The 21,447-nt window shown below is 40.7% G+C and overlaps 1 protein-coding gene across 2 annotated transcripts in view; it reads right to left on the bottom strand.

Annotated features, from left to right (window-relative positions):
- Positions 1 to 15,703, bottom strand: part of YAF2 (YY1 associated factor 2) — a 37,228-nt gene extending 21,525 nt beyond the window's left edge. The window contains exons 1-2 of one of the 2 annotated variants that reach the window (XM_044422942.1): positions 15,519 to 15,703; positions 14,969 to 15,094 (exon numbers count right to left, since the gene is read on the bottom strand). In XM_044422942.1, coding sequence (XP_044278877.1) covers positions 14,969 to 15,094; positions 15,519 to 15,544 — 152 coding nt within the window. In that variant the 5' untranslated portion in view covers positions 15,545 to 15,703. The remainder of the gene's footprint in view (positions 1 to 14,968; positions 15,095 to 15,518) is intronic. The other variant, XM_044422941.1, reaches the window with a different exon arrangement.
- Positions 15,704 to 21,447: the final 5,744 nt, after the last annotated feature.

Here is a 21,447-nt window from a genome sequence, read left to right as displayed (position 1 = left end):
CATGGCACTGTTTTTGAACTTTCCTTGCTTCCCTTCTTATTCTTTCCTTCCTTCTGCTCCTCGCCACCCACTACAAGTTCTGACTTCACAGCTCACCAGTGCTGCTGCTTCCTTCTTCCTCCCTCCCTTTCGTTCCTATTGTTCCCTTCCTCCTCCCTTCTTCTCACCCAACACCTGACTTTGCAGCTCACCCAGTAGTGAGCAGTGGTCAGCAAGTGGGCACCTGTACTTCTTGTTTTATCCACCCTAAACAATTGGGTGTCATCAGCAACTTGGCCACTTCACTGCTCACTCCTAATTCCAGATAATTTTTGAATAAATTGAAAAGTAAATCCCTGTGAGCTCCATCAGAAGAAATGTATTCCTTCTCTCCAGTTTCTGTTATTTAACTTGATCCATAAGAAGTGGGACCTCCCTTCTTATTTCATGATTGCTAAGTCAGTCAGGAGTCCATCAAAAGTGTTTTAGAAGTCCAAGTAAATAATGTCTACAGGATTGCTCCTGACCACATATTTCTTTACACTCTCAAAGAACTCTAAAAGGTTAGCGCAACAGAACTTACATATTGATTCTTTTTCAGCAGAGCTTAAACTCCTATATGCTTACTAATTTTATCTTTCAAGCAGTTTACCCAAAGCATATGGAAAGCTAACTGGCCTGTAATTTCTTGGATTTTCCCAGACACCTCATTCAAAATTCAATGTTATATTGGCCATTCTTCACTCCTTTGATACAGAGGCTGCCCTTAGGGATATGTAACATATTTTTGTAAGATCAGCAATTTTATATTTGAATTAAGGACTCTAAGACAGATATCATCTGGGGCCCATGCTTTATTACTCTTTGTCAATAAGGTTGAAAATTTCATCTTTTGTCACCAATATCTGCCTCAGTTCCTGAGACTCCATTTCTATAGACATCCATTCAGGAACAAGTATCTCTCCTATGTCCGCTAATGTGAAGACAGTAGAAAATTCATTCAGCATTTCTGCAATCTACTTATCTTACTTTAAGTTCATTTGAATGCTTAAATTGTGTGAATTTTAATGTTGTGAACTACCTAGAGTTCCAATCTCTGGGGATTGACAGGATATAAAATCCTCCTCCTCCTCCAGTGGTCCAAGTACTTCTCTAGATGTTTTCCTGCTTTACATAAAATTTAAATAACTTTTTGTTGCTTGTCTTGATGTTATTTGCAATACATTCCTCAAAATGCTTTTTCCCTTCTCTTATCATCTCCCTGCATCTCCCTTGTGCAAATTTGTGCTCTCCTTTGTTTTCCTGTTTAGGAAAAAAAATTCACTTGCTGAAGGAAGCTTTCTTTTTTCTAAGAGTTTCCTTAACATCACTTATTAACTATGAAGATGACCTGAACTTAAGTGTTACCTTTCCTGACATTATATGCATACTATTTGAGCTTATATTATTGTAGCATTGAGTAATCTCCAAGCATATTCAAGGGATTTGAACCTGCTGACTCTTTTCAACCTCTTTTTTACAAGCACCTCTTTTTAGAAGAGTTTCCTCTTTTGAAGGTCCTCTTTTACATTGGACTACCTTTGGCAATCTTCCACTTAAATGTGTATTACAGCACTGTAGCCACTATTTCCAATTGGTTCAAGACCTTGGTAACATTTCCACCCCTAGGATTAAATTCAAGATTGCCTCCCTGTCATAACTGAATTATTATTGTTGCTGTTTAGTTGGCATTTTTGGGTTTGTTTAGTCTGGGGCTGTTTGGTTGCACTGAAAAAGGAAAAGAACTCACATTTAGTTAAAAAATAGTGAGTAAATTTACAGTTAATATTTACTTATGAGAAGGGAGGAGAGTTCTCTGCAACTGGCCTCTAACCTTTTGCTAAACTCACAAGGTTGCTTAACTCACTTGTGTGCTGTTTTGTCACTGGGGCTGAGACACTGCTTCACCAGGGTTCCTCATGCTTGGAGAGCTGGCTCTCTTGCAAGCCTTTCTCCTTCTATAGCTTTAGGTAGGTGGGCCCAACTGCTGCTGCAATAAATCTGACTGGAAGGCCCACAATAAATCTGCAGTAAATCTACCTGACATGAAAAGCATGGAAGGATTTGGCTAATCTGCTCTGCTATAGTTTTCAGTGATACCAATGCAATTGTTGCATGGAATGTGGCAACATGTTGGAACTGGAACACTTCTACTGAAAGAGCCTCAAAGTGTATTATGTACATTTCCTATGTATATCTTATCCATTGGACTACGGAGCAGACAAGGTGTTGTAACTGCAAAAGTTCTACTTTTCTATTTAACTGGCAAAGCCTATATGTTCTGTCAAACACCATCTGTAGATAGGCATTGATGTTCTGGCTATAGTTGCCCTCCTGCCAGCTCTGTCACAATAATCTGCATTGAGGAAGGTACAGTAATCTCTTTCTAGCATCCAAATTATGTACTAAATATAAAGGAACATACTAAGCCACTTCTTCCTGTGCATATGGTGCTTTTGAGCATGGGTTAAGAAAGACCTGGGCATTGTACGGCCCACGGGCCACATCCGGCCCGATGGCTGACCCTGGCTGGCCCGCATGAGGTCACTGGCAAATTAAAAGTCAATGCAAATATATATCGTCGTAATATAGATGCAAGCAATACAACTGCACTGCTTTTATTTTGAAGGATCTGCTAAATTGAATTGAATTTATTGCTTTTCATGTAATGTTAATATTTTTGTGAATATTCATTAGTGTTGTTCTGTGCTCCACATTTTCATTGTATCATTGTAATGTTTCATTTACTGTTTTTATAGAGATATATATTGAGCAGAGCTGTAAGTGTATTGGTCCAGCCCTTAACAACTGTCACAAGTTTCTCATGTGGCCCCATAGGAAAATTAATTGCCCACCCCTGGGTTAAGGGCACAACATCACCACACTAAGTTTTGATTGCTAGTGGTGTTACTATGTGTGGTGTGTCAGAATCCCTGTGTTACGGCTTATTTCTACAGCTATTAATTATCCTTACTTTGTAGCAAATTGTAGCAAAATGGTATCACAACTATGTTACATCAACCTTAGTGTAGAGAGGCAGCTTTCCCTAGTGAAACCTATAATCATATTTTTAAACAAGGTAACTGAAAAATTTAAAAAATAAACAAATCAGAATATTATTTTAACTTTTTCTAAGATATTGAATTGCTTCTAATTTGTTGACGTTTCTTCACCAATATAATATTTTAATATTTATTATTTAATGTTGATTACATTTCTTTATCACCCAATAGCTAAGCTCTCTAGGCAATTCAAGGTACATGTGAATGAGCAAGTTACATATAGAACTTTCCTATTACTCTAGCCTTATTCAGACATTCACCTGAGCATGAGGGCTTAAACTGGGCCACATATACTAAACCAGCTGCTGTTGCAAGCCAGTATCTTTCTCCCCACAGTCTCTTTCCTTTTCCTTCCCAGGAGATCATGACGAGAGGCTTCTAATTACAATCTTTATTATATTAAAGGTTATTAGTGAGAGACATCCATCAAGTTAAGATTCTCTCATTTGGGGAGTTAGTTCTTACCCATACCAGAAATTTGTTTCCAAACTGAACTGCCCTCTTCCTTTCCCAGCCAAATGGAGGTGGCTCTGCCCTCAAGGAGGCTCACGCTGCTTGTGGGCAAGACAGTGGGAACACTGGATGAAACTGAATTTGCCAGCTTGTTTGACTTGACATTGAACCACAAGACTGATAAAGTCACACCTCTCCCCTGCTGCCCCTTCCTGTTCCATAGCACCTACCCCACAAACTATAGGTAATTTTGGTTCTCACCAGCCACTAGCCTTATCTCAAAGTTTATTAACCATATCATATGAACCAACTATTCCAACCCTGCCTCCTCTTCCAGTCTGGATTCTGAAAGCCCCACCAGAGTGCTGTATTTTGAAAGAAGTGCACCTAATCCCTATGACTGCATGCACCCCTACACACACCAGTTTCCACTCCCTCTATCCTTGACCTTGTCACACTGAACAGCAACATCTAAAGAACCATTACACTTGCATTTACCTGCATGTGAGTATAACTGTTTGCACAGCTGGGGACCCTGCTTTAACAGAGTCCTAACTGCATAAACTTGAGTATTGCATCCTTTCAGGCCTCCCTGCTTAACCCAGGAGACTGGGACTGAGAACTTTGGGGCTGGTGTGTACAGGAATCCAGGGGTAGGATATCCATAAGCAAAGATGGAAGAAAGGCTCCAAGTGACCTGGCTTTTAGAAAATATGGTAGAAGACATGTGTTGGTGATAGATATAAAAATAACATAGAAAAGATCTGGGAGGCAAGGGTACACTTATGCACATGCTGTCATCTACTTCCCTTCCTGATTCAACAGTTGCAGCTGGATATGCTTCCTCGGTATCTATAGCTGAGACTATTTCTTCATCCTGAGCAGACTTTGTTCCTATGTAAACTTTGGGCAGAAATATCTTCTAGTGGCCAAGTGGTTACTTTGATGACAACTTCACTGCTACCCTGGAAAACCATGGTTCTAGGATGGAAGCATGGATCAAACCAGCACTCAGATTAGGGTAAAAGGAATTGTTTAGGGACCCAGGGCTCTGTGATAGGGCTGTTAAGATTGTTCCACATCATCTGTGGGAGTGAAGTTTGTTTTGGAATCCCAATCTTATTCAAAGTAGGTTTCCCCTGAGGTACAGTTGGTCAAGAGTGTATCTCCCTATTCAATTTAAGCCAGGTGAAATTGTCAGTTCAAACAAAATACTCTATAATGAGATGGCTTATATAATCAATTGAGAATCAGATCTTTCAGACTATCTTTTGACCCCATGATTATACCTGAAATGCAAAAGAGCCTTGAACCTCCTTACTGATCTATTAGATATCTCATGAATTTTATCCTGTACAGTCATTATGATCTGACATTTCAACAGAAACAGTGTTCAGCATTTCTTGTGCTGAGGGATATAACTGTACACACTTGTATGAGAAAATCCGTCACCTACTCAAAAGTCATCAGTTTCAAAGTCACAGCACATATAACTTAAAAGGGAAAAGCAGAGCCTCGTACACAAAAAAAATGGTGCTCCTTCTTTTTGCATCCTATACACCAGCAGTCTCAAACTCGCGGCCCGCAGGCCAATTGCCGGGACGGGCGGGGCACGGGGGAGGGGCCCTGCGGCCTTCAAAGCGCCGGTGGTGCCCGGGCCGGCCACGGGATGAGCGGCCCACCACCACCGCGGTGGTGGAATACTTGATGCGGCCCAGCCTCACCCAGACTCTACTTCCAGCGGCCCCCAGGTAAGTTGAGTTTGAGACCCCTGCTGTACGCTAAATTGGAAAAAAAATCTTCAAAAATTACATTTTCAGATGTACATATAAAACACTTAATGAATGTAACTTAAAATGTAAATATATGAGGCAACTTTCAGATGCAAGTGCAGTATAGTGATTGGACTGTCAGGCCTCCACATTCACAGAAGTTAGGAGCACAGGACTCCCATGAAAGTGGAAAAACTATCCGTATCTCTAGATAAACACCATGACGATCTCTAGGGAAAAAACACAAATATCTCTTGAGAACTAATCATTCTGTTTGGGGACACCATACTCTTTGTTTTGGTACTAGCCAGCCTCACTCACATGTTTTGTCTCTCAGTGGACACAAAGAAACTAGAGATATTTTTTGTTTTTCCACTTTTGCAGATCCTGTGCCCCTAACCCCGCAAGTGCAGTGTTCAGGCATCTGCTGAAGGGCTTGGATCCTATCCCCTATGGATATGGGGGTCCTGCTACACATCATTTTCTTTTTCTTCGCTAGGCTTTTTTTTGGGGGGGGGAAGCTATACAAAAAGATCCAAATTCTGATATCTATGCAATCCAATAAAAACTATAACTAAAAGATTTAAAAAATCGAATTATTTTGGCTCTTTTACATATTTTTTTTTGCACATGTATAAAATATCTGAAGCAAACTACCCAAATGACTAGTCTTATCAAGTTATTCTGGCTGGCACATGTGATCCCTTTAGAGTAATTCTGAACATCAAGTAATGAGGAAGGATAAAAAAAGTCTTAGGAGCCAGAAGACCAAATGGCAGCCCCAGTGTAGCCATTCTTCAATTACTTCTGTAATTGCCACAACAGAAGAGGAAGAGTGAAAAAGAGCTTTTCTTAGACTCACTGTTTGAGTCTAAGAAAAATAGTACAGGCAGTCCCCAGGTTAAGACCATCTGAGTCACAAACATATGTTCGTACAAACAAACTGCCATAAAACCTATGCAATTTTTAAAAATTGTGTTAAAGACAAACAGTTTGCAGTAACCAACATGGAACCTTTGGAATTTTGCAGCCTACTGCTCCAGAGAGAGAGAAGCAAAAGGGAAGAGAGGGAGCACCTTCAAAGTATACCTTCTTGCCCCACCCATCTTAAGTGGAAAATCCTTTTGGCATTTTCTTGGTGCAAAGAGGAAGCACTGGTGAGTGAGAGGGAGGGTGTGGACTAAGCAAATATGAATGTAATAAATGTAAAAGAGGAGCTCTGCTGGATCAGACCAAGGCATGAGAGAGAGAAGAAGTAAACCAGTACACATATGGTCAACAGTGTTAAGTTGGGGAGGGGGGCGCTAGAGATCTTTGTGGTTTCTCCACTTTGATGGAGGTCCTGCACTCTTAACTCTTGCCAAAGTGGAGGGATGTCTGTATATGGAAGTTTTTCTTAAGTGTTTTATATGCATAGAAAAGTGAAATACATATATAAACTAAGACAAACATTTGGCTTACTCATGCTAATTAGGACCCTATGTACATGATCCAACTTACAGCTTCAACTTAAAGATGCATTCAGGAATGGAATTCGTTCATAACTCTGGAACTGCCTGTGTAAGTTTAACTTCACTGGAAATGCCATCTTCTTAGAGAAGGTGAAGGCATGACAGAACTCTATCCTAAACTTCAATTCATAGCGCAAAACCTGAATTCTGGTAAAACATCTAGACCCAACACATTGTGAAAAAGCTTAGTTCCTGTAAGTCTGAAGCATTACATATTTTATAAAATATAAGAAAGAGTTAAGTGGTTCCACAAAATAAGTTTGAAAATTACATGACAATTTTTTAAAAAATCCCAAATTAAATAACTATATCCTTCTCAACAATTACTCTATGTTTTGTTAAAAGCCTCCCAAATGGAACGATATGGAATGATATTCTAAAAGGTATTTTTAGCCATTAATCTCCATTTTCTCCCCAAAGGGAGGGTGTGTGCAAAACTTGGTACCACAGGAGTGTTTTTTTAATATTGTTCCATCTGCACACTGAATGAGAATGAGAGCAATCTACTTCTATGACATCTTTACCCTGAAGGGCACAGGTGTTGCATGTGCAAGTATCTATAGATCTTCTGTGGTCAGGTATGATGGTACAATATTAGATGTCATCCATAATGAACTGTATTGTTTTCAGTGCAATGAACACCCAGGTACACATCCGATCAATATTCAGAAGCAACTGGAGCTGGTGGAAGCATAGAAGTTTAAGAATAACAGGGTTTATTATGTTACAAAATAATAAAAAGCAACTGATTACATTTTTAAATAACTCCCGTGCCATCATGGACATAGAGGAAGCTCTGCCAGAGCAGACCAATGGTCTAGCAAATCCACTATCCTGTTCTCAACAGATTCCTCCATGAAACCTACACACAGGTACAGCTAAAAACGTTCAAATGCCACTGGGATTCTTCAAAGACCAGTAGGCATCCACCATGCTGCAGCAGAGGAAGATGGGAAGTAGTGCTATTCCATGAATACTGCTGAAAGACCAGCCCCTCGTCTGCCCACACTGTTTTGGGTCCAGCTGATCATTATAACAACTATTTCACTTAAGAAATGGTACCTGAATTTGCTTTTATTTTCCCTCCCAATCTGTATTTCCTTTTGTATCATGGATCTTAGATTGTAATCCTGTTGGCAGGAACATATGAAATGGTTTGAGAGCCTTTTCAGCTGTAGAATTAGGTATTAATAAATAAATGATCCTGCAGCACAGATACATACTGTGAAATCATAAATATACTTGATTTACATTAACCAAGATGCTATTGGGTATTAAAAATTCATAATGGGGCAAACTAGAGCTCCAATATTCTCACAAATATTTTTACTTTATAATGTATAGACACTCTGAAAATTCATTTTTTATTTTAGAATATTGTTCAGTAAATTTCATCCATGCTCGTATCTGTCTACCTTCCAGAACAAATGGAATAAATATTCAGAGACATAATTAGCAAACACATATGTATTAACAAATATATAAAATGAAAATGCCATTTTGGAGGACAAAATTACTCGCATTTCTCCGCACTGAAGGTTTCACAGATGCCATGCAGCATAGTGCAGTATTTAGCGTTTGTTTTACAATGCAAAACAATGCCCTTCGGGAACCATCAGAGGCTATCACTTCCAGACAGAAAGCATTTATCCTCAGAAGCATAACAGCAAGGGAATTCATCCATTGTATCATCTGGCAGTTATGACACCATATGTTTTCAGGAATACTGATCTTCTCACATTCAATCCCTAAATTTGGTTTCAGTCCTGCAAAATCTATTTACACTTAGTCTGATTTGAATGAATAGTATGAAATGTCCATTAAGTGCAAATTTTAAAAAGATTGTCAACATAGCTGCTAACCTGATATTACAATTCTATGTGGAGTCATTCCAGAGCTGTGAATGGCTACAGAAAAAATGTCTGAATATATACATGCACATAAGCATAAAAGGCAGATATGGATACCTGGGGGCAAAGAAGAGCTTTCTTGTACATAATAGCAGCATGGCTTTTAAATAGTTTGCTTATTTTTGAAGTTACCCTTTAAATTTTATGAAAATGTCATCAATATACCTGATCATTCCTAAATTTACTAAGTTTTTCTGTTTTTCTTTAATTTATTGAAATTCCTTATGTCAAATATATATATTAAACTGAAATGGTTGATAAGTGTCAGAATTCTCCTGTGGGCTATAACTAAATAAACAATTCAATACATTCTCAGAATACTACTGTTGCAAAACGTACATGTTTGACTTTATCCCTCTCCATAAAGTGATTCAAAGAGTAAAACGTGTAAACTACTGTCAGATAAAATCTTCATTTTCATTACTTTCTGAAACCATCTCTTATGCAATATCCACAGTTTTATCTGTTGAATCAGACATAAGATACTGCATTTTTAACTTGTATTTTGAGAAATACTCTATACTTATGTGAGGCATTTCTCCCAGATATTCCAAGTGCAGCAGCTCTGGTGGAGTCTCACCTTCCCCTGCACCCCATATGATTTACATATGGGTGGGCTCACACGGAGTCCTTACTCTCCAAAAATGGCTAGATGGGCTAGGATGCCATGAGTGCTTTATTCAGACTCCCAACACGTGTATAACTCACACAGGTTTCCATTCCAGATTGATTCCAGTAGGGTTTTTCATATCACCTTTGATGCATGAGAACATTTGCTTGCTTTGAGTACTAGAGTCTGATACTTGACCTTGCAAACTCTTTTCACAACAGAACCAAACCTATTTTGTATCTCTTTAACCAAAAGAACCAGTATCAGGGTAGATAAAAATCAATGATTTTTTGAAACAACTTTAAATAGGATTTTTTATTTGAATTGCATTTTTCTAATAAACTGTTTTTTGAGGAAAACATTATCTAAAGATAGTTTTCTATATAAGATACATTATAGTCCAAATGTTACTAATCATGAAATAAGGATTAGTTTTTAATTATGTAGCATGAGGTTGTATGGTCATGCAATATTTAATTTTTTGGTAAATGAATTCCATTAATCCATTCACAATGTTCTGCTCTTCCAAAGATTCCTATCTGTAAGATTATTGGACAATTTTTCTGCCTAGAAGATATTATCAAAGATGCTTGGTTTTACAGTTCTCCAAACTGTGAATTTATCCCTCTTCTTCACTGCAAAAATGTTATAAAATAAGCATACAGAGTTGAGAAAAAGACCTAAATCTCATTGTTCTTTTGCAAATTTATATACACAGAATCAACCCCTCACTGCTAAGTTTCAAAAAATTCAATGAATAAAAGATTATTGGAAGTGAAATAGATCTGCAGAAGAAGCTACATGTGAGTAGGGAGGAGCAAGTCATAAAAATGAAAGTGAATTTTTTAAGCTGAATATTCCACAAGATTTATCATATTATTTTTTCCCTGGAGAAAATCGGTAATGGCAGCAGACCAAGAAGAGACCCAGTTTGGAAATATTTTAATGAAGTAAGGCGTGCATGCATGCAAATTACACAGAAAACCATGATTTAAATTTAGTCTTACTGCCTAGTGGTTTAAATGATGATATAACTCATAATTTAAATCAATTTGATTTAAATCAAATCCATCATGGCCAGCATGTTTTGCATCTCTTTCACTAGAGCCGTAACAGCAAGAGCTACATTTCTCATCACTTAACAGCATATATGCACAGCAAAATTATATCTGCAGTTTATAAAACATTTTATATAGATATATCGATTATATATGGATATATAGGTATATTCTTTATAGCATACATAATTTGAAATGAAATGTGTTATTACAAGGCAAATAATATATTACAAAAAAAGAAAAACATTACTTTAGAATTGGTGTCTCAATGTATAGTGGCCATAAATGGAAGCTTCATGTTCATTGACAATGCACCTTTGACTATCAGATGCTTGAGACAAAACTAGAAGAGATTATCATAACTTAATACCCAGTTTTTAGGCATTCAGATATGTCTGGCTGGCTGCTGTTGAAAACAGCATGATGAACTAGATGGCTTTTATTTAATCTGGCAAGGCTTCAAAACCTATTACTTGTTCAAAGATATTAGTATCTCTAAGAACATTCTGGGTAGAAGCTAAATTCCTTGTTATTCAGCTGAACAGTACTAAAGGCAAGGAGGAAGTACTAAAGAACACCAGGTGGGGGCCCAGTGACCAGGAAAAATAGTCTGATGCTGAATTTGCTTGTTTCTTTAGCATAGTGAAATGCCAGATATCACATTGGAAAACATTAATGTACTCCAAGGTAGATACACATAAACCTGTGAACTCACTTTACCTATTTCCTCTAGATTGCTATTCTGTCTTTCTATATTTAGCAATTGGGGAGGGCAAAAGGAATTGGTGTGGAGTATCAGCCCCAGCCTCCTCCCCTTCCTATATATCAGCATGCCCCTTTTTGTCCTGAGGCCTAGCTGGCAGGGTACTTTCCATGTCAGCTGCGAGGGGGCTAGGGTGGTAGCCTGGGTCTTCAGAGACCCAGTTCTGACATAGTAGGATCTCTCAGCTGGGGCTTCAAAGAATCCTATGGCCTAAAATATTACTGGAAACTTGCCTAGTATTTGCTGATTGTTTCTTCCTCCTTTTAGTACTATTCGGCTGTATACCAAGTTTACTTTCCGCTCAGAATGATCTGGAAAGGCTAATACAGTTAGGGCACACTCTTGTGTATACTTGGACAGAAAAAAGTCCTGAATCTTCTAGCATTCCCCAGCCAACTATAAAGGCAAGTAAATAAGAAATATAGTGTTAGCACTATCTTAAAGATTATGAAAATATTGCCTTAAATCATTTTGTTAAATCTCTCCTAAATTTAATAAACTTTGACTTAACTATTGCATGGAATATTTAGTTTAGATTCATGTTAAATGAAAGTTTTTTTAAAAAACCCTACAACCTGTAAAGCTTACATATACTTGAAATTATTTAAGTAACTACTGATTAGGAGCTGCAGCTATGTACCTGCTTACTAGAGTGTAAGACCTATTAAACTCCATGGGATTTGCACAAGATCAAGATGAAAATCTGCAACCAAGCACAAACGCATATGTTCCAGCAATGCCATTGTTATTCACCCATGACCTTTTCAATCTGGCTTATTGGGTATACCAGGTCAGCCTTGTAGGAACAGGCAGATGCTGTTTAATACTGTTCAAAGTTGCCACATATGCTGTTTAATAAAATGGAGCTATAGCTTTGGGGTGGAGTGTCATTACCCAGTCCTCAATTTCTTTGACTAAGCACCCTGAGGCGGCCATCTCTGTCTTAAACAAATGCCTAAACACTGTGGTCAACTTAATGGAGAAACAGGCTAAAGCTAACCCTAGGGAAGGCAGAGGGAAATCTGGTAAGGAATTCCTAAATTTTGGAAGGGTTTAGTCTACTTGTGACAGATGAAGTTGAAATACCACTTATGGAACAGACTAAGAGCCTAGGGGTAATTCTCTATCCTGACGTGATAAATAATTAAAGGGAGTTGTCATTATTTATCATCTTTATAGGCCCAGTCTCTTAAATAATGGGAACATGGGTATGATGATTCTTCCTTGCATTGCTTCCAGGACTAAATACTGTAATGTACTCTCTACTGGTATGATCCCAAAGATTGTGCATGCCACCACCTGTCTCCTACTGACCATCAGAAGATTTGAATATATTCTACCACTATTGAACTGGCTGCCAATTTGTTTCCTGTCCCAATTTGAGTTGCTGGTGCTAACCTTTAAAAAGTTTGGTAACCTGCCTATCTGTGCATCAACCTGTGTGCAACCAACACTTGAGAGGTCCCTGTTTCAACTCACCTGGTTCACATGAGTGGACTGAGAAAAATAGGCCACAGTGACTTATTTCCCCCATAATGCAGCGTGGTCGGATGCCAGCCAGATTTGCCTGATTGTCCTCATTTGCATGGTTTGCCATGTCATCTGAATTCAGGCAGCAACCCTCAAATAACCAAACAGGACATGCCACCCATGTTTGGACAACATGGCAAATCATGCCAGAAAAGTAATTAGGTAAATCTCAACAGCATATGCAGTGGCAAAATAATTCCCCATGGCATATTTTCCTCAGTGCCATCATGCAAACTATTCCCATCATCTTGTTAAAAATATTAAATGTAAGAAAAAGAGCCTTTACTGTAGTGGCCTTGGGTCTATGGTTATTATACTTACTGATGTTAAGTGGTCCACCTTCTGTAAGATTTACAAGATACCTGTTTCAGTTGGCATTTTCCTGTTCATTTCTATTTTTAGAGCAGAATATTCTTTTGTCATATTTATTATTGTCTTTAGATTTATGCTGTTTGAACTACAAGCCACTTTACGCAAAATAAAAGTGGCATATAAACATCCTAGGCTAATAAATATCAAATTATACATGCATATGTTCCAAGAATAAGTACAATTCTTAAGTATAATTCAGACATCAGACTTGTGCATGGTACCAGATTTTCCATGTAATGAAATGTGTCTAACATATAACTAGGTGTATTATGAATGCCTTGCATAAACTGTAAATATCAGACAACACTGCTGATGGTTACCATCCTCTTCTATATATAAAGAAGTCTCTTTCTAAACAGGAATCATGTTAGATACACATTAGATACAGATACTGTTGCACTGAGAACAAAACTTGGCCTCTAACTCTGTATGGCCCAGTCTGTGAAATGGCTAGTGGGAGGATCCTCTGATAGGAATCATCCACCTGTAATGCAGGATGATTGAGAGGATAGGGGAAAGTACAAATTTATCAGTAACTGCTCAATGATAAGGGCACAATGTAGAAGACAAGGCTAAGTGGGTAGAATATGTATTTTTTTAAGTTTCCAGACCCAGGTAATAAACTGGAAGCAAGTGTGGAAGTAGGGTGCATCTTAGCACAGTGCAAGTGCATGGCTCCTGAATGGCTGTGCACCTGAACAGCAACATGCTGAGACACCTCCTGCTTCTTCTACCACTCACCACACACATTATATACGAAGCTGTTAGTAGCCATTTTTAACTCCACCTGTGAATATCCTTGATGATTTCATGAGCTGAGCTACCCCGAAGCCACTACTACCCTGATTTCACTGGCAGACACTTTGAAGGGGTCCACCCCTCCTGAATCCCCACACACTACACCTGTCATATTGAGCATTTTATGGACAAGATCTTAACTGTGAAAGGCAAGGTAGAGATATAACAGAACTCCTGACCTATCAAAATATCAACAACGATAACAAAAACACATTCAAGAGTCTCTTTGCTGAACCTTCACTGTATTATTTTATTTATTGATTTTAATAAATCATTGTTGAAAAATAAAATAATCCTTTGAATTAAATAGAGCCATGGTGGAATATAAGTGGGGAATTAACTGCTTCATAAATAGCATTAAAAGCCTAGCCTGTTTCAGTCCTTTCTTCAACAGATGATGGCTTAATCTTTTTTCACAATTTGTACAATTACTCATAATTTTTACTTGGTCAGTTTAAGCCAGACTTCCTGAACCGGGTATTGGGTAATTCTCAGCATGCCCAACCTTTGGGGTTGATGGAAGCTGCTTTCCAATACATCTGGAAGACACTGGACCAGGGAAAACTGCTTTAAACTTTCCAAACATAGGGAGTACTATATCCGGTAAATAGGGTAACAAACCCAAAAACCCACAAATGTTTCAGACATTGATGCTATGTGTGAAATCACCACAAAACAAATATGCTAAGGAAGAAAGCATCTTATTTTCTTTCCCCTTTTAGCCCAAGCGACCACGTAAGTACAGAAGGCCAGAGAAGGGCTTTTTTTAAAGTTCATAGAAAAGAAATTCTTAGTTGAAGGGAAAATGTTTATTGTGGGGAGAGGAACGGGAAGAAGGCAAATGAGCGCAGAACGGAGAGCAGCTGCCTGCAGCATATCCACTCCCTACTGTCACCCTCTCCAGAGAAGAGAGGACAATAAATAATCAGCCTGCCCTGGTGGCTATGATGGTGGCAGCCGCCGGCTCCGATCGCCTGCTTCCTAGCGGTCGTGCCCGGCCGCCGCTCCTTGGCCAGCGCAGCTTTCTCCACGCTCCTCCCCAGCAGCTCCCACCCCCGCTTCGCCTTCGGGAACGAGGGTGTCAGTCCCGGCCTCCTGGGCGCTCACTCACCGGGTGGAGGTGCCCTTCCTCACATCGCACATCATGCACTTGAAGGCCTCGGCGCTGTTCCGGAAGGTGCACACGCTGCAGTCCCAGTAGCCCTCGTCTGAAGAGGGTTTCGGCTGCCGCTTCGGCCTACCCCCAAAAAGCGGGGAGGGGGAAGGCGGGGAGGGAGAGCGGGGGAGGGGGAGACACGAGCAGGGTTAAGGCACGAAACAAGACATCGCCGCGCTCGCCCCGGCTCTTCCCTCGCCTTCCCGCAGGGCCTCGCCGCGCTCCGGCGGCCCCCGGCGCCGCCTCTCACCAGCTACCTCGTCCTCCCCTCCACCTTCCCCTCACCGCCATCGCTTCTGCTGCGTTGGGGGGCGCCAAAGGCTTTGGCAGCGGAGGAGGGAGCGAGGGGAGGAAGGGGCAGAAAAGGGACCCCCACACACACTCGCGGACACACGCACAAAACGCCGCCGCCTCCCCCCCCACCGCACCGACCTGTCTGAGGCGGCCCTTTCCTTCTCGCCCGCCGGCCCGCCCGCCTGCCCGCCTGCCTTCCCTCCCTCCTCACCTTGTGGGGCTCTTCTTGTCTCCCATGCCGGCTCCAGACGCCTCTCCAGCCCGGCGCGGCCCTTTGTGTATTTGTCAATAAGGAGGAGCGAGCGAAGGAGCGGAGAGGCGGAGGCTGGGCTCTACTGCGGAGGGACTCCGCGAAAGGGGCAGGGGCAGGAGGAGGAGTTGCCGCCGCCGCCAACAACTCCCGCTTATCACTCGCTGCTTATTGCTGACGCCGCCGCCGCCACTTCCAGTTGTCGGGGAACTCCAGCTGCCGCAGCTGCTCCCGCCGCCGCCGCCGCCGCCTCCCCCTCCCCGCTTGCTGCTGCCTCACGTGTCCCCTCGTCGCCAACCAGCAGCAGCCCGCAGCCAGGCCAAAGCCGAGGCGCCCCAGCCGGCAGTGGCGGCGGCCGGCGGCGGCGTAGGGCAGGTCTCTCGCTCGGGTGGCGGCCGCGAGAGGGGCTGGAGGACCGGGAAGGCACGGAGCTCGCGCCTAAAGAGACCGCGCGGCTGCCGGCTTCCGAAGGCAGCGCTTGCGGGCAATGTTATTGCCGATTCCGACCCTGCTTAGATAAATCTGCCCTGTTTATCCTCGCCAGATAAGGATCGCCCCCAGGCGAGTTCCAATCTCGACAGTCGCTAATTCGCGTTAGAGTCTCCGCTTCGCTCGGAAAACCATTCCCTTGGATTCCGTGTTAATCCGGAGGGATCATGCCATCGTGTTCCATACTTAACAATCAGCGAGGGTTAGGATCCTGTTTTCAGCTGTGTTTATTTACTAACGCACCGAAACGATGGAAAACACGCACGCCACTATTGTATGTATGACAACGGTTTCAGGTCACAAATACAGGAGTTACCGTTCCTGGGACTCAGTAAAGGACGGTATAGAAAAGCTTTTAATAAATACATACATAAATACATACGTACGTACGTACGTACGTACGTACATACATACATACGGGATGACCAAACTGCACTGGGTAATTTTACGAGTATGGATCCACAAGTACCAGGAAGGTGAAATCCTACCTGTGATTATGAAATTGGGTTGAAGTACTTGATGGGCATTAAGTTACCTTGAATCTATAAATACACTACTCAATACTCATTACCTAGGAGGAACCAATGAAATGTATTGGCAGGTGGCTATTATTTAGGACATGGTACGTGCTGTTGTCTGGGAATTACAGCGACCCACTGAATGAAAGTCCTCCAAAATGTCCTGTCCTTGACAGCCTGCTCAGCTCTTGTAAACTCAAGGCTGTGGATTCTTTTATAGAATCGAGCCATCTCATATTTGATCTTTCTTTTTCCTTCAGCTTTCCCTAGCACTATTGCCTTTTCCTCTGAATCTTGCCTAGTCATGATGTGCTCTCAATATGACAGTCTCTGTTTAATTATATTTGCTTTCAGAGAAAGTTCTGGTTTGATTTGATTCTAGGACTCTCTTGCTCATCTGCACATCCAAGGTATTTGTAAAGCACATTTCTGAGGTATCCATAATCTACAGAACACTTCAGTTTTCAGTGTATTACCATTGTTTTAAACATTTTCCAGAAGCCAGGCTTCCAGCTGGATTGATGCTGCATGCCTCTGTAAAGCAATAGACTGTAAATGTAGGCCAAGCCTCTTTGGTCATGCCTCTTTATTTTATCCAACTTTTTTTCCTAAACATGGCAGACAACAATGAGTTTACTGCTCAGCACCATGGGAACTGACCTAAGGCATCCCTTGGGGATCGAAGCTATTTGATATCTATATGAAATCCATGAGATGTCAGCAGATGGACCAGTTTGCACTTTTGTAGGTCACGATGAGCCTATCCACCATGGCTTATTTATTTATTTAAGCCATGGTAGGTTTCAACAACCACTCTGAATAATCAGAATAATCAACCATTTTGAATAACCTCTATGGAGTTGCCATGGTTTGTCATAACATCTGATCTCATGTAGCAGGATTTTTCTAAAGTTTAAACAAGCCTCAAATAACCCTACAACAGAAGCAAAGGCAGTTCAAACATTTGACAGCTTTCTCTTGGACCTTCGTCCAAGTGCCAACCCCTTGAGAGGCTTGGAGTGTGACAACTAGGAGGAAAGCCTTTTTGGTGGTGGCCCCCATCTTTTGGAATAACCTCCCTGCTTGGCCTGTCTGGTGCCAAATATGCCATCTTTTTGGTGCCAGGTCAAAACAACCCTCTTTGCAAAAGCCTTTCATTCAGGGCCCTTTCAGCATTCGTCAGGTGCCTTTTTATTCTTGTCTTGCTCTTTTAAATTGTCTTTGTTATTGTCTTTTATTGTTTTAATGTTTTATGCTATTTTAAATTGATTTTAAATTCTTGTTAATTGTTTTTAATCTATTATATTTTATTGATTTTACACCTTGTTGTAAACTGCCCCAAGATCTTCAGCTATGGGCAGCATAGAAATGTAATTAATAATTATTATTCTGGTGACCTGGATATAGACCAGCAAATTGAAATTAAATCCAGACAAAACACAGAAACATAAAGTCAGAAGGGGTCTCCTGGGCCATCTAGTCTGACCCCCAGCTCCAGCCGGCTCTGCTCACGACATGCCCACCATGTGCATGTCTAGCCTATCTTTGAACACCCTCACCGATGGGGCCTCAACCACCTCCCGTGGAAGCCCATTCCATACCCTCAGGGTCCTAACTGTCAGGAAGTACTTCCTAGCATCTAAATGGAACCTTGGTTCCCTGAGCTTTGTTCCGTTGGAGCGTGTCCTGCCCTCCTCTGCAGGGAGAATAGGTCTCTACCCACCTCTTTGTGACACCCCCTCACATACCTGTATGTCACCAGTATTCCACCAGAACTCTAGGTGAGATATCACATGAATCAGGGCTGTTACGTTGTGAGTCTTCATGGGTTGCTCCATGGTAGTGGGAATCTATTGGATTTCATGGGCTCAGCTCCCTGGACTCTGGCCCTCTTTCTCATAGCTTTGAGTTGGACTTCCTTTTCTGCACACGTGGCTTGCAGTCTTTGTTTGTGCTGCATGTGAAGCAAAAGAAGGTTGTCTGTTGCACAGCCAGATTGAATATTCACAGTCTTCCTCTCAGCTCAGCTCACTTTCTAAGACAGGGCCAAGCACAAGAAGTCTGCAAACTTGAAGAGGGTCAAATTCCAAAGAGCTTCCTTGCAACACAAGATACAACCCATGGTTAAGCATCTTACCCTTAGTACTTCCAGCATTACTGGGTTGGTAGTGGGGAGATCAGTCCTCACACTAATGGCCTTTCTTAAAGAATTCTTGTGGTAAAAAAGAATATTTATTTTTTTTTTTCAAAAACCACTTAAAGAATACATGGCAGCAAAAGCCAATAAAACAACCTTATCTCTTAGATGACATTGAAGCAAATTGCAAATACTTCTGAAATGAAAAAAAAAATCTGTTTTACTTCTATGCACTTGTATCTAGTGCACTTTCTGTGTTTTCCACTTTGTTACTTTTATTTACATGTTCATAGATTTGGTTCTTTGCTACTTGGGTGTTTGGCAACCATCAGAAATGAAGTGGACTTAACTTCATCACCACAGAAAAATAGAACCATACCAAACTGAAATAAGAGCACTGATTTTGTACTCTGTGCATATTTGACTTCAAAACTGTCTGTGTGCTTAAATTTGTTAAGTTCACATTCCTCTACAGTTCCATTGTAACATATCAGGCAAGATGCTTGGGCACCGTGCCTAAAAAGCCATTTTTCAGCCACTGATGTTATTAATTGCATATCTGAGATCTCAGTCCTAAATATCTTCAAGCAGATTTTAATCATGTGCATTAATACAGAAAGTGCTTGCCATTTATTTCTGTCATTTACATTATGTGTTTGGTTGAGTTGGAAAGTGACTGACTGCCCCAAAGCCAAAAAGTTTAACATGCATTTTTTCTAGTCTTAAAATAGGAAATTATACACTCCTAAGAATCAAAATATATCTTTCTTTTTTCTGGTGCAACATGCTTAAAAGGGAAAACACTTTGTCATTTTTGTAGTTAATATATATTTTTAACATGAAGCAGAATTTGAACATGGGTTTAATTTTCTGTGTGTGTTTGGAATGACAGAATACTAACAAGACAAGGTAGTAAAATTTATAGAATTAGTTTAGATAGTACCTCTACTGGGAATTCAGGAGATAAGGTGTGAAGCACTACAAGTTGCATGTAAGAAGCATAATTCTTCAAATAACAGTCATAAAGTGACCAAGGGTGCAGCCAAAAAGCAGTGTTGATCTTATATTCACATCTGCTATCCATAGAATGTACACCTACATTCTAACAGGCATGTATGTTTAAAGTTAACATCTTTTTCAAAGTCTTCCTGGAATGGTAGCCAAAGTAGTTTTACAACAGCAGAAAGTTGCTACTGATGTGTTTATGCTATGACAGTTTATTTTGATCGGTTCAGCTATCCAATATTCTCTATGTATTTAGAAACCCACATGCACAGACAGGTGCTTTTAAAATACAATTTGTTTTGCTCTGGGACCTGTTGCCAGACCAGGACTGCATTTTAACTGACAGTTTAAAATGCAGATTCATGTTATGCGTCTGGAAAAATGATTTCTGTCTCTTCCGATAACAGAACTGTGAATGGCAGTGCTCCAGCTAAACAACTAAAAAGTTTTTGTTTTCAGTTGTCTAGGACAGTGGTAGTATTGCAGTAATATATCCCAGTGGAAATTCAAGATATACTGGCAAGAGTAATGTGCCCCTTCTTCACGAAAGCCACAATTGTGAGTCAATTTCAAATCACCACAACTATCCTTTTACATTCACCCCTGTCCTGCCCTCAAGATTGTGAAAGAGGGCTAGACAGCCAGCTTGGGGAAAGCTTTAGCCGCTGTTTCAGAGTGTTCAGTGGCCTGCTATTTTTCTATTAACGTTTTGCAGCTGCAAATGGGCAAAAAAGAATTATGCTTTTTCTGATTCATTCCTGTTGTGCAATACTAACTTTTCCCTGAAGTATAATGAGCACAACACAACTTCCATTCTCATCTGGGGCTTTGTACAGAGGGGTACACATTGTAAGATGGACAAGGCAAGCTATTCATGAAGGCATGGGGGATCTTTTTCTGAGAAGAGGTGTTTTCTTTTGTTTTGTTTTCTGCAAATAGCCCTCCTTTCCAATGAGAATCTCTTCTTTTTTTATTTCTTCCCCTGTACTTCCTATGGGGAAGCATGTGTGTCCTTTGTCCCAAGTATTGCGGGGCTCTAGAAAGTGTCAAACTGCTCCCCACATTTAAAAAAGAAAGAAAACTCAACTAACATGTAAGAAACTTCAGCTGTTATACTTCAGGATCCCTTTAAAAAGGTGTTTTTACATGTGGCCGGGGAGGGGGCGCGGGGAGGTTAGACCGGGATATATGCAGAGGCATGTCCCAGTTAAAATCCACTCAATTTCCACATGGAATAGGGGGCAGCCACTGCCAGATGCCCCAATATGCTGCTTGGCCACCTTGTGGGAGTCTGTCAATGACAGTCACCTAAGAGCTGCTTGATAAGAGTGAGAAGGCATAGCTTCCATGCTTACTTAGCAGCTCGCTGGTTCTTAGGGCTCTCCCACAGTGATCAATGCAGTCCGTGTTCAGATGACAGGACAACCCTCCATGAAGAGAACAAACTTTTCAACTGACCATGGGTACTGATCGTAGGTAGTTTGAAAAAACTGCACACAATGGGTAATGACAAGTAACTTATGATTGTTATCATTGGTGTGTTATCATGGCCTGCATATTCATTCTGTATGTAGAATAATATGGACTGGAGTATTGATAAGGATGTATGCAAGCATCTGCACTGGTTTCACTTGCCCTTAAAAATTCAAAATATGTAGCACATGAAAGGGTCTCAGGAGGACCTCTTCTATGAATGTGAAGTTCTTTCATTCACAAAATGCAGCCTTTGAAGCTCACTCAA

The sequence above is a fragment of the Varanus komodoensis genome, unplaced genomic scaffold (genome assembly GCF_004798865.1).
Source record: "Varanus komodoensis strain SLA01 unplaced genomic scaffold, ASM479886v1 scaffold13_1, whole genome shotgun sequence".
Lineage (NCBI taxonomy): Eukaryota > Metazoa > Chordata > Lepidosauria > Squamata > Varanidae > Varanus > Varanus komodoensis.
The sequence above is the reverse complement of the archived record's forward strand: the minus strand, read 5'-3'. Positions and strand labels throughout refer to the sequence as shown.